Below are 17,151 nucleotides of genomic sequence, written 5' to 3'. Positions count from 1 at the left end.
CCTCATAGTTTTATTAAAAGTACATATAAATTCTTAAACTAGTTGTGGGCACAAATAAACTTTCGTTATTTCAAAATAGAACAACTAAACCTTTTTGTCCATCACCGTTATAACTACTTTTAAATGTTGATGTACCTCTCATGACCTTATAGAAAAAAGGTTCAAAAATAATATTAATGTCTAAAATAATTATAAATTTGATATGTAGAAATTTGATAACATTTTTTCACCTCCTCCTTCCTTTAAACACCAATAATTAAATAATATTTAAAATTAAAATATTTATGAAAAAAAAAACTGGCAAACATAATTTTTTCCTCACCTATTCAATATCACTTCACCTAACTATTGGTGTGTATTCATTTACCCGCTTCTCTCTGGCGAGCGAATTTTTTTTTCGTCTTCCGCATTTCTCTCCATCTCCTCTTTCTACCCATCTCCATAGCCATCTCAGCCACCACCTCCACCCACCTCCACTACTAACCTCAGACGAAGTTCTTCGTCTGAGCTTCGTCAGACGAAGCAAGGGGTTTGGTGGTAGGGGTGGCGGCCGGCAGCGGAGGAGGATTTGTTGTCTGTTTTTTAAATAATATTTTCTGGGAAGTCTTTAATTATTAACCACCGCATTATAAAAAATCAAGAAAAGTAGGTATGATGCGAAGGGAAATCCAAAATGCCACAACGTTCTAGTCTTTTTCTACACGTTGGTTGATTTTTTTTTTGTCAATTAAAAAGATGCATCAATCTATAATCTTCCAACGTTATTCATGTATCAAAGGGGTGTCATTAATGAAGAAAAGACATTGCTATATCTAACAACGTTTCATCAACTTTTACTTGTCACCAATCCTAAAACATTTTAATGTTGTCGACAATAACAACGCCTTTTTAGTTTTATTTACTTTTTCAACTAAATTATATAAAAAATAAATAACCCTCTTGTGCCAGAAAATTTCTTTTCAGGAATCACAAACCTTTTGAATCTTTGATTTTTCCTCCCGGCATGAACTAAATTTGTTGGATATGTAAAGACAACGAAAAAATATCTAGCTAATTAGAAGGTCAGAATCTGGTGCACAGGCACATTAAAAAATAAACACTAGATGTTGTTTTATCTATAATGTATCGACTATATAATTAACACGTATTTAAATATTGATAGATCAATAAAATGTTAACACATATTCTACTGTTTAAACTGTACTTTAAATTTAAATGTTTGATGTAATAAGAGATTTTGTGTAAATTTTTAAAATTTACCATCTGTCAGAAGACAAAACAGTGTGACATGGTCCATGGCCATGGTGGGAGAACATTTCTTCCTTCCATTTTGCAGGTACATGGACCCAGCAAAGAGTAATAGCTAGCTGCAGTAGTAATTGTGCCCCCCCCCCCCTCTCAAAGCTCTAGGCAACAAATAATCGACTTCTGTTTTTAACTTAGAACTGGTCTTTCACCAGTCACTGCATACTCCCTTTGGAAGTAAAAATCTATGACGCCTAAAAATAGCTAGTATCCAGAAAAATTCTTACAAAAATCTACGGTAGCAAACATTCTTGTAGTCTTATACTCGCTCAGTTCGATCGTTAATTCATGCTGTCCTATTTTTTCAGCAGATCAGAGAATCAAATAAGAAACTATGACATTAAACAGGAAAAATTATTAGCATTGCTGCGAGAAGCATTGTTCTAATGAAAGCAACAGAATCAAAAAATGAAAATGAAATAGAACACATTGATCAATACACTTTCAACTGCAACAATCCGAGTCTACATGATAGAACAAGAACTATAAAAATCATCACCAACTACGTACCAGACATCGCATCTCTGGCATGTCTTTGGCGCATAAGGAACAGCATAAGGAACAACTATTCCGTCCTTATAGAAATCTTTAATTTTGTCTTTATCGTCCTTCTTCTCTTCCTTAGGAGGGCCTATACTCACAATTGTTGCGGATTTTCGGAATTTTCTGACCTTGCGAATGATCTTAACTGGATCAGCTTCACCGATCACAGTCACTGTGTTCTTAGAAGGATCAAGGACAATAGAAGTTATTCCTTCTATGTCTGAAATTAACTTCATCACCTTCTGCCTGCATTTTGAACAGAGCAGCTCCACTGACACTATAGTTTTCTGCACCACAAAAATAATGTCAGATTCCTCCGTACTACTGAAATCAGAACTGCTACATCTGTTAAATATTTATGTGCCATATTCAACGCCCATAAAAAGTACTGCAGAAGTGTCAGTGCAAGAAAAACAATAAACACTAGAGAATGTTCAACTATAAAGTAGAGTGATAAAACACGCAATTCAATAAAACAACTAGAATCCAGAATAACCTTAGCCATGTTTCTGACAGAACAATAATAATTTTGAAAAATATAAAAGTAGAATGGAGCACACTGCTACAGAAGGTATGGGAGGATTTCTTCCTATATATAAATTATTTGGCACTAAAAGTTAACTCATCATAATGCAATAAAATTGCATGCAATTTACATTTACTTTCTTTGATTTGGGACAACAGATAATTTGAGTAAATGTAAGTAGGTGACTAGAAGTAATTGCCTGTCAGAAGGTTCTTGAATAGATCAACTGTTACCTCCAACATATTGAATGCAGAATTTACTCCATTTGCCAGTTCTTTAAGTTAGAACATGTCTACACATATTCATCTCAGATAAGTAACACAAGCTATTTTCACATTTCATACTCGAGCACAATTACAGTACACCCTTGGTAAAGAATGATGCTAGTGCATGATTGCCCTTCAAACCCTAAATCACCATGCCCACTTGTGGGCCAGACTCACCAGTCAAGCGTAGGGGTGGGCTAAACCCGAACCAAACCAAAGAATCGAACCGGATCGACATATTTGGTTTGGTTTGGTGTTAAATCTTTCAAATCCTTCAAATTTCGGCTCAATTCACTTTTGAAAAGAAAAGGCAACATATTAATTTGGTTCGGTTTGAACCGAATGCACTCCCCTAATCAAGAGTATCAAGGGAAATTGTTCTCAGCAATTAATTTTATACAGTTCTTGTACATAATCAGAGGGTCAATAAATCTAAGATGTGTGAGAAATAATATGAATAACCTGCCATGGACATTGATGTGGCCAAGAAGGCACGAGACAACCATTTAGTACATCAATTCAGCTTTTTGGTGGGCAATAAGTCAGATGAGCGGTTGCAGTTTACCCCACTTCTGCCACCATTTTATGTCTTTATAAGTTGTACGACAAAGAAGGTAATCAGTAGGTTAAATTCTTAAACATGCAGAGATAACAACATAGCAGCTAACTAGTGAGCACATGGTACTCGGAATTTTCGCCTTGGCTACAGGTCTCAAGTTTGTTGATAGTTATAATATTTCTCCGTAAACAAAATGACACTTAGTAGTTCAGCTAGAGACTTGACATTACGATCCAAAAGGCATGAACATTTACTTGCTCTAATCATAAATAAATAAAATTAATCAAACCCACCATCAAATGGAGAATTGTTTATATAACAATGTCACAATCATATGCATATACAGCAATAAATGTAGCAACTTGGGTAGATACGGTACATGTAAAATCAAAATTACTGCGTACTCAACATATTAAACATCGTAAAAAAAGTGCCAAACATTGAATTAAAATTTTTTTGTTGAGATGATCATAAACAGAAATTGGAAGTATGGAGCACAGAAAAATTTCACAAAATAAATAAAATGAAAAAAATTCAGAGAATAAACATAGTATGGACGCTAGGAACAGAGTGCTGCAACATAGTTGCAGTATAAAGGCGTATTTCAAAATCAAAAGCACCTAAAACATATAGCACAAAGCACCACGGATAAAAAAAATGTCTGCCAATAATCCATGAAGAGTACGTTCCCCTGGAGTTTAGTGATGCTAAAGTACGTAAGATTATCTACGATCTCAAATTTAACACAAACATTATCAGCTTTGCTCTTTGAGTTTCCACATGCCCAGATTATCCAAGCCCACTACATATGAGGCTATGGGAACTTGGGATTTATGGCACCAAAGTTAGTTCAATCTCTCAGTAGACTCAAAAGTATGTCGGGTCACTTTCACCCTTCGGTCCATTCCACCTCATTAAATTCACATCAAATGACAACAAATTTCAAAGTTGAAAGATCTTCCAATCAAGTGTGTACTACTTGCTAGTATAAATTAATCCACTCAACCTGTAAAAACATTTCATAGTAGTTCTGCATCTTTAGTAAGTTCAAATTTATTACCACTTGACATTTTATAGGGGGTAAGATTTTATAGGGATTACTTAGATGACAGGGCTTCATGAAAAGCATGGAAGATTGAGCTGTTGAGTTCATATGATTAAAGATAATGAAATATAAACTACGAACCGAGAGAAATATTAGCATTTAAGATCTTTATACCTCTTTTTTAATTTAATCCAAGCCAATAAGAGAGGAGAAAAAACGCCCACATAGCCAACTCCAACTATGATAAAATAAACACATAGCATCTACTCGAGTATCGAAAGATTGCTCAGCTTCTCAAGGCACAAGAGCAATACCATACAGATTCCAGAACAGCTCTTTGTTAGTTATTCGATTGGGTATAGTTAGCTTATTATTGGCTTCAAGGGGATCTGGCATATGACATTATGACATAAATTTGATTTGTTAAAACTACGAAATCAGCTATTCATTTTAAGGCATTAAACATGATGAGCAGTCCCTGCACCTGTAGTCAATTCGATAAGAATTTTGATTACACGGATAAAAAGGCGGTGCTCCAGACACTGAGAAAACTCATTGTACCCAAGATTTCAAATGCATACACCAAGCCATTTTCATCTAACTCGATTCACGATTACAATTTCTTATGTGGTAAAGAGATAAGAAAGTACTAGAAGTAGAAGGTAAAATTATTCAAGGAAAGTATAAGAAAGTACAAGAAAATTCTCCAAGGAAACATATAGCACGAGCCAAATATATGTACATATACAAGGGAAATTAAATCTTTCTTGAAAGTAAAAGGTAAAATTGTGAGCCAAAAGATAAACAGGTCTTGTCTTAATTTTCACAAGTGAATTTTTCAATAAATAAGAGATAAAGATGACCATATCAAATTACTGGCACTTACCAATTTAACTTATAGCAAAGTAACATTGTTCCACGCTCTTGTTGGATCTCACACGATGGTTTCATAAACCTCCATAGTCTTGTTGCCTTCCAAATACATTGTTTTTAGCATCTGAATATAAGAGTTCAATATCTTCTTGTCCTTCTCATAATAGGTTTCCATCTTCTTTAAGGGTTTCAAATCCAAATCAAGGAAATTCACCTAATACAATAATACGGCATAAATGAGACATTTATCCATATTAAATGATTAAATCGTGAAACATTCTTATGTTGTCAAAAGCTGGCAGGCAATGCATTCTAGCTTACTGGCAGATGCAGGGAGATAAAATCCTAACATCTTTGGGTTTAACACTAATTAGCTTATGAAATTATGCACTTGGCCTACAGAAAAAGGAATGCAATTGGAGACAGAAATAGCATATCAATTTACAAATAGTGATCAACTTTAAAATCATGGATGCTTGTTGCAACATGAATAGCACATCATTTTACAATTTCAACACCGATCTGGCATTGATCCCAACATGCTTGACATTCCTCCCTTCTGTGGCAGAAATCTACATAAATCGGACCCTTTTTTTTTCCTTTCCCAACATTGTGGGAACAAAATCATACAGTGTGACAAAAATGAATCATCTACTATTTTCCAAGTGACCTGATAACTCGCATGCAATTTAACCTACAGATGAAATGAGTTAAGAGGATACCTTGTAATCAAAGTTTTGGTTTGTTGATTGCAGGAATATATTGCTGTATGGAGAACCAAAATCACCTTCCTCTCTTGGTCTGAAACTGATCATTAAACTACAGTCCTTTGCAGTTGCAGCTATCAAATAGTCCCTTACAATCTTCAAGCTTTCGTTCATGGAAATAGAATGCAAGGAGGCATACTTATGTGACAGTCCTGCTTCAGCCAATTCTCTACACACCATGCAAGGCTGAGAAATGATGTTATAGTAAGCGTGAATTGCTCCTTCAATATCTAAACTATCAAGCTTTTGGACTTCAAGAAGCCTATCCAGTACTTTAGAACTATAAACCGCCTTAGCAACTAGCTCTATTAAACTTGTCGTACACAGACCATCTTTTGCCTGGATAGCTCCCTTCAATGCATCTTCAAAAGCTTTTTCAATCACAATACTAGTTTTTTGGGTACCACCACCCAAACCTCCAAATATAAGAGAACCATTCATGAAGACACGGAAATTGTTCTGAGGGGTAGCATAGAGAGCTCTTATTGCTTTTTGTATTCTTTCCTTGGAGCCAGAGAAAATATCCAAAGGGTCATACTGGCTTACCTCAGATGTCTGAAAAGTTAAAATGCAATGAAATTTCATTAATGTGGCACAATAGCTTTAGCTGATAATAGCCGCTGTAATCAACAAAGTAGAAGTTATGGCATACAACGCAAAATAATATATTCGCCTTGTGTCAAAATAACATATCATGAAGTCATATAAAAGGTAGAAAAGGTACCTCACATTGCCGCAACTTCAAGATTTGGTGCATTTTAAAACGAGTTGTGCTCTTTTTTATTGAATTCCTATCAGCTATGAATGTTGATATTGGGAGAAATCCACATTTGGGCTAACAAACAGGAAAGTTATAAAGCCTATAAGAAAAGATAATCACCCACAAACAAGAAAAAAACAATACTGGTAAAAGACAAAAACAGCAAATATGTATACTCACCTTTATCTCAACAGATACGCAGGGTCTAACCGTATCAATACCTAGGATAGAAGAAAGAAAAACAAACTAAGAGATTTTACAGTAGAAAATTGTAATCCACCACACAATCATTAAATTCACATCACATTGGATTATACTTGATTTGTATTACCATGGGAAAACAAAGAATGGTCGGACATAAGAAGAACAGAATCAAGATGTGTATCAATCTTAGAAGCATCAACTCGCCAAGAAGGACGCTGAGAGCTCACTTTCTTCTCAATTATTTCAATAAATTCCCTGGATACTTGTAAGTGCGTCTACCAAAATCCAAATAGAGTAAAAAGAGAAAATCAATCAGTAATCCTAATTAAACTAAAACTAAAATCCTAAGAAACTTTTAACATAACAAGTAAAACAAGTGCAAACAGTAAAACACCAACAATAAGATAGCAAAAGGGCGCACGTACGTACACCGGCATCTACATGCTTTGGGCCTAACAAAGGGCTCATAACATGCTTCACATAAAGCAATTGCACTTGTTCTTCTGTAGCACAGCTTACTAATTCTTCTGGTTCGCTCCAAATCAATCGCTCTTCTTCGGTTAATACTTCTTTTAAATTCTCTTTTTCTCCACAATATGATGGTCCGTTCCTTTCTCTTTTAGGTATTCTCATCACCTTCCCAATCTTTTCACACAAACAGTTGCATTACAGCAATAATACAAAATTGAGTAAATCGCAGTACAATAAACAGAATTTTGAAAAATAAAATAGATTGAAGAGTTGGAAGAATGTACAAATAGAGGAGACGATCCAGTGTAAGCTAGGACTAAATTGGCGGCACCTTCGCCTCTGTAGACCCAATCAGCGGCGTCTTTTTGCTCTAATTTGAATTCCATTCCGGTGATGCGATTTCAGCTATCTGTAGGTCACTACATTATCAGATTAACACATTTAGATTTTTTATTTTTTTTAAAAAAAAAGTTACCTAAGAAACCGCACGAATACCGCTGATGAGAAAACAAAATTCAGAGTCGCTCACACTGTACTGAGACAAAAACCGTAGGCAATGGTAGAGAGTGGAAACAGGAAAGCAGATAATTTTGCGTTGCTTGCCAGGAGCTGAAGGTGCAGTGCATTAAAATTGAAATTATAAGCAGAGAAATGAAAAATTGGTAACGCTGTACGTGTTGGGAGACGGTTATTGAAGTTTGGATTTATTGAGAGTGATTGTTGTTTTTGTTGCTTATACCTTGTTGAGACTGATTAATGTACAGCTGGAGAAACAAGATACTCCAGCAAATTTTAACCATCAGATAATGTGGAACCACGATTCTGATTCTCCTTTATCTCGAAAGATATTTTTACTTTTTGAATTGCTCAATTAAAGATTCCGTGCTCTTTTGCGTGGCTTGGCTTTGGATCAAACTCTTCATAAGGCCATGGATATAAGCCCGTGCTATTATTTTTCACCACACCCAATATGAGTGTAGATGACACCCCATAATGGAGCCCTGTCACCACCGATTCAACCAAGTCCCGCCACTGCAGCGTACACATTCTTGCTTTTTACTTCTTTTGGTGCAAAGATTTCATATTATTGAAAAAGGGATTTAATACATATTAAATCATGATTTTTATATTAAATTTTAAAAATAATATGACCATTAAAACGTGTCATTCACATACACCATTTTTTTATTTTCTTTTAAAATAACATCGGCAATTTTTAATGGCAATTTTGCTGACGTGGTATGACACGTGACATACACATTGGATGTACAAATTAGCGAAATTTCATCAAAAAATGTGCATGATGAAATTGAAAAGAAATGACAGATAGTGTTTATGATTGACATGTTTTAAATGTCATATTATTTTTGAAATTTGGTGCAATTTTCATGATTTTATATGTAATTAATCCTTGAAAAAGTGATGACAAAACTTTTAATTTCTATAGCTAACTCATGAAAATAGACAATGAATTTTTCTCCTAGTGTAATGCATTTTGAAGTACAAGAATAATTAATCTCGCATAACAACTTGAATAAAAAAATTCCAAACATTTTGAATAAAGTCGATATTTTATAGTTATAATTTTTCATTTTGATGTAATTATGGTCCAGTTCAAATTTAAAGTTTGACTTATATTTATTATAAATTTAATAATAGTGCTATAAAGTCAAAACATTTTTTAATTTTGCCAATCTATCTACTTCTACTATATATATATAAAGCAGGACATTTTCTCCCTATGGTTGACATGTGGCATTTCCACATAGATTTTTCAATATTTTTCTTTCCTTAAAATGCCAAGTGGCACTTATATTTCCTTATTACATTTAATATGTTTTCCAAATTGGCATTACATTTAATATGTTTTCTCATCATTCCTATTTCCAATCAAATTAATTGACTTGTAACATTTCATATATTTTTATTTCTATTAATATTTTAAAACCATTAACTCTCTAATTAATGACCTACTACTAATTTTGAAAATTAAAATCTACAAAAGGTAAAAACAATGACTTCTAATTTCTTTAATATTTTCGGTTATGTGCATATTAAATAAAATTTGACATTTACGAAATTACAATTTGACCTTTATCAAATTACTATATACTCAATATATCTTATTTTAATTTAATTTTTTATATTTTGATAATTTTTAAAACTTTCAGTTATTGCGTTTGTTTCTTTTCAATAATAATTTATTATTTTGTTCAAAATTATATTAGTAAGTGAGTAACCATTGAAGATTTAATTAATGGTATTGATTCTCATTTTTCCTTCTTTGATATCTATGTATAGTTATAAAATAACAAAATATGGCAAGAATTGATAATTAAATATTAGGCTTCTATTTATGTTTTTTAAGATTTAATGATATTGATTTTCATTATTTTCCTTTTTAATTGTCTATGACATATTTTTTTGGTTACAATTTTCACATTGACATTAAAATTTAAGGCTTACAGAATATAACCTTCTCATTTATTTCCATTTCATAAGAAAAAGTAACTCCTATAGTTATTATTGAGACAATTGAACCGAAACTATTACTCCATGCCTATTCATCTACCTCATCAAATTAGTATAAATAGACTGATTGTAAGTATTTTTACTCCATCATTTTATTTTTATTTGTAGAAAATATGTTAGAGATAAATACAAATTGTTTTTTACTCTTTTAAGTGGATTTAAATTTTCTAATGGAAAGAAAGAAGATGAGTTTTCATTTACATGGATATAGGTTTGTAGTTTATCCATCGAGTAGAATACCGATGATAATGGTTATCTTTTGATTTTTATTATTTTTCTTCGAATTTATATAAAAATATATGTGAATAATATGTTTTTTGACGTTTTTTTTATTTTTTAAAGCATTCTCGCATTTACTATCGGAAAAATGGTAAGTTTCTTTATGTTATCTGAATTGTATATTGCAGAGATAGCGACTACATAATTTGACCCTTCAACAACTGCAGCATCAGCTATGTGTCAGTTCCATCTCTCCAGAAAAGTTGAGAAATTTATGGAGATATGTTTATTGGCAAAAATATATTAATATTGAAAGATTTTAGTGCCATATTTTGAAGATGAGGAGCTGAAAACTATTTCCAGTTGAAGAAGACGAGAAGATGAGTTTTTTCTTGGAGAATTTCATCATTTGCTGTAACAAGAAAGATTGTTTAGTTTTTGCATATAATACCTCAATTCTAGATAGACATTTCTATAGCTTATTACAATTTTTGATTAAATGTGACATTTTAGTTTAGATTACATGTGATTCTATCTAAAATGTTGTTATTTTGCTGTCTCTAAATTTATAAAATTCAATTTGTAAAAAAACTCTATTTAAAAAGAATTGGTGTTCAAACGATTAACAAATTAAGTAAGAAGTTTACATTAAGTGGCATAGTTGAACTTTTTAAAACCTTAAAGGTACAATCAACATAAACAACTAATTATATATATTTTTTAAAAGTTATATTATTAATTTTTTATAAATGATATGAATGTTGTATTTTTATAAATGCTAATTTTTGAATAATTGGCTCTCTAATTATAACATTTCTGCAATTGTCATTTTTAAGCAACGTTACTAATTCCTTATTAATTATAGTAATTGATATAAATATTATATTTCTACAAATGCTAAGTGTATTAAACGGATAATTAACTCTCCATTTCCTTTCTTTAAATATTAAGATACATGGAATAAATGCATTAATATCTTGCCATAAAAGAAATATCATCCAACACTTTGATTTTAGTTAATAAAAATTCTTTTTATAAATTTTTTCTCTTAAAGTTAGAATGCAAGGAATATTTTTAAGTTAATATTTTTACAGTTTAGTTTTTGTAATTATTTTTTATTTTTTATTATTTCAATATATTTTTATTTTTTTATTAATCGGATAAATTAAATTTGGAAAAGAATGATTAAGATATGTGTTTTTAAATTATGGATTGTAAAGTATAAAAACACCTAAGACATACCAACTATGAAAATAATTCTTATTGGTGCAAAGATTTATTAAAGATACATAACTCTTTAGTCAAGTAATATTAAACAAATAATAACACTCAAATAATATTAAACAAAAAGCGTGCAACGCACGGGGCAAAAGCTAGTTTAATTAAATATTTTCAAAGTTTGTAAAATTATCTCGATTTCATCGATTTGTTACAATTCTATTCAATTTTTTAACCATGCATATTTGGCATGCCAAACTGATAAGGAAAATGCTTTATAACCCACCTATTTAATCCACCTTCAATAACCCACCTTACGTGGCAGGATTTCATTCGTCCAATATCCACCTAAAAGTATATATTTTTAAAAATAAAATTTAATGCATCCACTCTTTAACTGTCACGTCAGGCGGTACAAGAAGGTGGGTTAAAAGAGTTGGGTTATATAGCATTACTCAACTGATAAAAATATGAAACTGCAGTTTACTCATCCCAATAAGCATCGCCTCATAGCTTATAAAGTTTGTAAACATAATTTTACTAGAAATTTATCCAATTTTTTCAAAAGCAAAAAACCTACCATATACAAATCCTAGCATGTTTATAGATTATTCAATTAATTAATTAATTTAAAATAATAAATAAATCACTAGTTAATTAAATTAATTTCTTATTATATTGCAATATTTAAAGCATATGATATAATGTAGATTATGGCAATTGGCACAGTTGAAAGTTCACGTCGATAAATGTATTTTTATAAAACTAGAAAGTTTATTATAGAGATTTATTGGATTTTAATAGTCGAAAGATTGACACAATTAAATATATAGTTTTTTCTTTTACTCTTTTAAACTATTAGAGCATCTCTAGTTTTCAATTCTTTACTTTACCTAAATTTAGAATTTAAAAATAGCAATAAAGGGACTGTTTGGATCGAGGGATTTTAGAGGAGCAAAATTCATTGATTTTGCATAATCCATAGATTTCATGAAAATGTATCGTTTGGTAAAAAAAATAGCATGAGAATCTATAGATTGTAACAATCTCTCATCCTCCAAAATCCATCGTTTAATTTCCCACCTTCTAGGTGGGAAAGTTGAAATCCATCATTTTTAATGAATGGTGGATTGTATTACAATTTAAATATGCCAAATTTATGCATAAATCCATGGATTTTAGAATGGCCTAATTACTTAAAAATTCCTCATATTTAACTTTTTTTTCGTTTATACTCTGACCTTATAAAAAAATCATTTGTACCCAATTTTTAGTTTTTAGGTTTCATATGTACTCAATATAAAAATATAATTGACAATATAATGAATTAATGGATGAAAAAATTAAAAACAATTAAATAAAAGGTTATATCATACGTCTAATAAGTATATAAACATAAATTAAAGGATTATTTTAAACTTTTTTTCAAGTGAAAAGAGACAATTTTAGTACTTTTGGGTAGAGATGAAATCTAAAAACCCAAAATTGGATACAAATGACTTTTTTACAAGATCAGGGTATAAATAAGCCTTTTAGAATTAATCCAAATAGTGAAATTTATAAATTCATTGATTTTACATTCCATGCATTTAAAATCCATCGATTTAATAAAATCCATGGATTTAATAAAATTCATGGATTTCAAACTCCTCAATTCAAACGGTGCCTAATGTTAGAAGGAGATGTATAATTAATTAAATGGCAACTATTATAGTAATTATTTATTAATTTTACCTAATTTTTCTATCATCTATGCCTCTTTAAATATATATTTTATTGATAAATCACTTCCGACTGCTCCGATCTACTAGACCTGAAGGCTGTTTCGCTCCCTTCATATATTACCTACTATGTTATCACTTATTAATAGTAAAAAAAAATCATGTTTTCTACTTCGTTTGTCCCATCTTAAAAATTTTATTTCATTTTACACAAAGATTAAATTATTGTTATATGTTTTTCTTATTTTACCTTTAATAATGATAGTCGAATTTTTTATATAATTATTTTAAGATGATTTAAATAAGGGTAAAAAGAGAAATTTAATGTAGTATTCTCTAAAATATAAATAAAAATTTAAAATAGAACATCCCAAAATTAAATATAAAACTTTTAAAATAAGACGGAAAGAGTAATATATATATATATATATATATATATATATTTCTTCAATTATAAAGAAATTGATAGAAAAAGGAAAATATTAAAGATGGTGTAGAAATTTTTGTAATGAAAAAAGTGAAAACTTCAAATTAAAAAAAAATATTAATTCAATTTAAGAGTGATAAAATTATAATTAGACGACCAGTAACAAAAACTGGCATATATTATGTTAGATGCTAAACTTGGCATCAAGTATCACATATGCTAAATTTGACTAGTATATCTTGCACTATGGCGATATTTAAAAAACTAAAATTAAATTGTAAAATTGACACTTTATTTTAGCATTACATTGAAAATGTTTTTAAGCCATATTGATTAGGATATGATAAATTGTAATTTTATGTTTTATGCAAGCTTAGCATGTCATGTGATCACAATTAAATTTGTAAACTTTGATACATTAAATTAGCTTTGTAAATGGTCAATTTTTTTTCAGTTTTTTAGCACCATTAATAGATTATGGGCTGAATTTCACTCGTCGTTCCAGACTTTCGGAGGGGTCTTTTATCACTAACGTCCATAAACTTTAATTCGACTTATACACCCTCAAAGTATCGATTTAAAAGTCAATAAAAAATTTTCGTCAATTGTTTATCCAACACTGTTAAAGTTTGTTGACGTGACACTTAAAAAAAATTAAACACACTCCATATCATCTGACTCGTCATCAAAATACCTGAAAATCTAAAAGACCCAGAATGCACCTAATATTTCAAATACTAAAAACTAAATATTAAAACTGAAATCGTTACCGCTATGCGCTCCACCACAGACATGTCACCGCTATCAGCCACCAATACCGGCACCCTTTTCGCCATCAACCATTATTTCTCAAACCTTCAACCGGTGAGTCGTTAGTTCGTTTGAGAAGACGAACACATCTAGAATTGTCCTTAGACGAACTCGGTTTGTGAGTTCGACCCATTTGGATTCGTGACGTAGATGGGTTTGTCTTCTCGGACAAACCAAGCGGAGGCAGCTGGTGATGGATTCAGGCGGTCGGTGGATTTCGACAGCTGAGATGAAGACGGTAACAGTGGGTTCAGGCGGCAGTGGTAGTTGAAATTCAAAGGGTTTTTTAGATTTTTAAGATTAAGGGGTATTTAAGATATTTTAAATTTTTAGAGTTTATGATGATGTGTCAAGTGAGGTGGAGCTTATTTGTATGTTTTATTTTATTTTTTAATTTTTTTAACTGTCACGCCAACGTCTATTAACGGTGTTAGTCAGAAAATAGACGAAAGGAGTTTGATAATCGCAAACTCTAAAATTATGGACGATAGATAAAGTCAAGCCTAGTTTATAATATTTTATTCCATTTTTCTTAGTCAATCAATTAATTACATCACACGCTACAGTTTTAGAATAGGCAAACAACGCTTAACAAAAAAGAAAAAGGAAAAAAACAACGGTTAACATGGACTTGTACAAATGCATGGACATTCGAAGCAATGTATACCTACCATTCAACCACCTTCGTAATGTTATTTCAAACATTTGGTGAGAGTTTCCATTATGAATTTATGATATAAGTGTGTGGTTTGCTTTCTAGTGACTTTTTATTCGATACCAATTATGTGGGTGCTACTGCTGCCACCCACATATGGACCAAGGGGGTCACTGGAACCCCCCCCCCCCCCCCCCCCCCCCCTAAAATTAAAAAAAAATAATGTTACATATAAGAGTTTATTTTAGCTCATTATCTACATTGTCCACCTTTTCTTCACATTATCCATTTTATAATGAATTAATAAGTCAAATTTCAGATCTTATATACTTGTAATTCAATTAATAAAGCATTCTTTATCTAATTTATTTTTAGCAATTCTCATATTGTTTTCATAATGGAGATCTAATAACAACCACATTTTAAAAGATTAAGAAAACTACCACATAGTATCTTTTTTATTTAAAATTAATAAATACAAAAAAAATATTTTTCGCTTGCAAATGAAATTTTATAGAAATTTTTCCATATATAATTATATCCCTATTCAACATACAAATAAGTTATTTCTTTAATATACAAGTAAATAAAAATAAAAAGGTTATTGTCTGTAATTTTTAATTATAAAAAAGATTTAAATTTAAATCTTTTAAATTGATATTTATTTTTACTTTTAAATTTAAAATTTAAAATCTATTTGCATAATAATCAAATTAAATCCTATTTAAAATTGGGATTTAAAATTGGGTTATATTGACATACGATAAAGATATCTAAATGAAATAAAATAGTATATATTTTAAATTTGGACCCCATGAAAGAAAACTTTGCCTGCATCGTTGGCCATAATAAACTTAAAACAAGACAGTGTTACATACTAAATGCTATAAAATTTTAATATAATTAATTATAATGTAATAAAAATAAATACAAATTATGAAATTTGAATAGAGCGACAAATAAAAGCGTAGACGAGTTGGACTACACGTAAATTATTCGAGAGCGAGTCAAAAAATCCAAGTCAAGCTCGCGCTCGAGCCCGAGCCAGTGGAGCTTTATCTCGAGCCATGCTCGAGTATTAATTAAGGAGGCTCGTCACCTCACAAGTCTAAACGGGGCTAAACAAGACTCATACGCATATAATATAAAAAAAACTTATTACATTTACTTTTGCATCTTTAAATTTATGTGTATATCATCTTAATTGATTAAATACTATATTTAATAGTAAAAAAAATTAAAATACATCAAATATTACAATTTTAATTATATTTTTTTATTGAATTCGAGTCGAGCTCCAACTTCAAAATTTAGGCTCATTCGAGCTCGAACTCGACCTTATGTAACACACACGAGCTCGATTTTGGGTTTGGCCTAACTCGGACTCGGCTTGACCCGTTATACTCTTGGTGACAAGGTCTCTTACTCTTCTATGTGTATGAAACAATTTTATAAATCTTTTAAATTTTTTCTCCGTCTTAATAGATCCTATCCAGTTTGATCCAAATTAGTCAGAAAAGGTAAGAAGCTCAGATATTAGACAGCTTATGTACGAAAAAAAGTTATTATTATTATTATTTATGTATAAAATATTGACTTAATTAATTTAACATCGCATACTCTTATTTTAGGAAAAATAATGCTATCACATTATGGGTTTAAATTAAAATTTATAATAATTATTATTATTTTAATTTCATGTAACAAAAACCTTAATTTCAGTAGTCAAATATTTAAATTTCATAGAGAAACTAAATTTTCTAAGTTATAATGAAAAGAATAATAAGTTTAAGTTAATTTTTAGAGTAACTGTTCTTAATAAAAAATCATACAAATTCTTATATAGATTCAGTTCATCACGTTATCCGTGTACTGAGTTAATCATATTATAACACGTCATTAAAATAATAACATCAATGTAATTTCGTATATTATCCACTAAAAATACATGTTTGAATTAATTAATGGTGTAATATCTTAAAAAATACTCCGATATTTTATCCCCTTTTTAATCCTACCATGACGTTGAAAATCAGTAAATTTTACCTTGTTTTGTATTTTTTTCATTTCAATTATACCCTGAAGCATAAAATTGACCTATTTTTATAAGACAAAAGTTCAAAAAAATTCTCTAAATTGACCATTTTTGCATTAGATTAACTTTATATATTATATTGACCATTTTTAAAGAATTTTTTTGAATTTTTATCAAATAAATAAAGGCCAATTTTATGCTTCAGGGTATAATTG

General features: G+C 30.4%; 1 protein-coding gene across 5 annotated transcripts; it reads right to left on the bottom strand.

Moving 5' to 3' along the window:
- Positions 1-1,625: 1,625 nt before the first annotated feature.
- Positions 1,626-8,132, bottom strand: LOC126656826 (inositol-pentakisphosphate 2-kinase). Of its 5 annotated transcripts, none has more exons than XM_056104248.1 (9): positions 7,795-8,132; positions 7,604-7,728; positions 7,278-7,493; positions 6,976-7,123; positions 6,825-6,865; positions 6,609-6,719; positions 5,840-6,439; positions 5,200-5,331; positions 1,626-2,135 (listed from the first exon to the last, which is right to left on the bottom strand). In XM_056104248.1, exons 2-9 carry the CDS (start codon positions 7,703-7,705, stop codon positions 1,770-1,772), a joined length of 1,716 nt encoding a protein of 571 aa, XP_055960223.1. In that variant the 5' UTR covers positions 7,706-7,728; positions 7,795-8,132; the 3' UTR covers positions 1,626-1,769. The 5 variants fall into 5 exon arrangements, with proteins under 5 accessions (XP_055960223.1, XP_050207405.1, XP_050207418.1 ...); XM_050351448.2 differs by lacking the exon at positions 1,626-2,135 and adding an exon at positions 2,376-3,212 and having other exon boundaries at positions 5,131-5,331; positions 7,795-8,124; XM_050351461.2 differs by lacking the exon at positions 1,626-2,135 and having other exon boundaries at positions 4,892-5,331; positions 7,815-8,124.
- Positions 8,133-17,151: the final 9,019 nt, after the last annotated feature.

This window comes from Mercurialis annua, linkage group LG1-X, assembly GCF_937616625.2.
Source record: "Mercurialis annua linkage group LG1-X, ddMerAnnu1.2, whole genome shotgun sequence".
Taxonomy (NCBI): Eukaryota; Viridiplantae; Streptophyta; class Magnoliopsida; order Malpighiales; family Euphorbiaceae; genus Mercurialis; species Mercurialis annua.
The sequence above is the reverse complement of the archived record's forward strand: the minus strand, read 5'-3'. Positions and strand labels throughout refer to the sequence as shown.

Coding starts and splice junctions, on each gene's coding strand:
- LOC126656826 (XM_056104248.1), bottom strand. CDS start 7,705: ATGGAATTCAAATTAGAGCAAAAAGACGCCGCTGATTGGGTCTACAGA. Junction 7,124..7,277: donor CAAAGCATGTAGATGCCGGT/GTACGTACGTGC, acceptor GGATTTTGGTAG/ACGCACTTACAAGTATCCAG. Junction 6,440..6,608: donor TGAAGTTGCGGCAATGTGAG/GTACCTTTTCTA, acceptor TTAACTTTTCAG/ACATCTGAGGTAAGCCAGTA.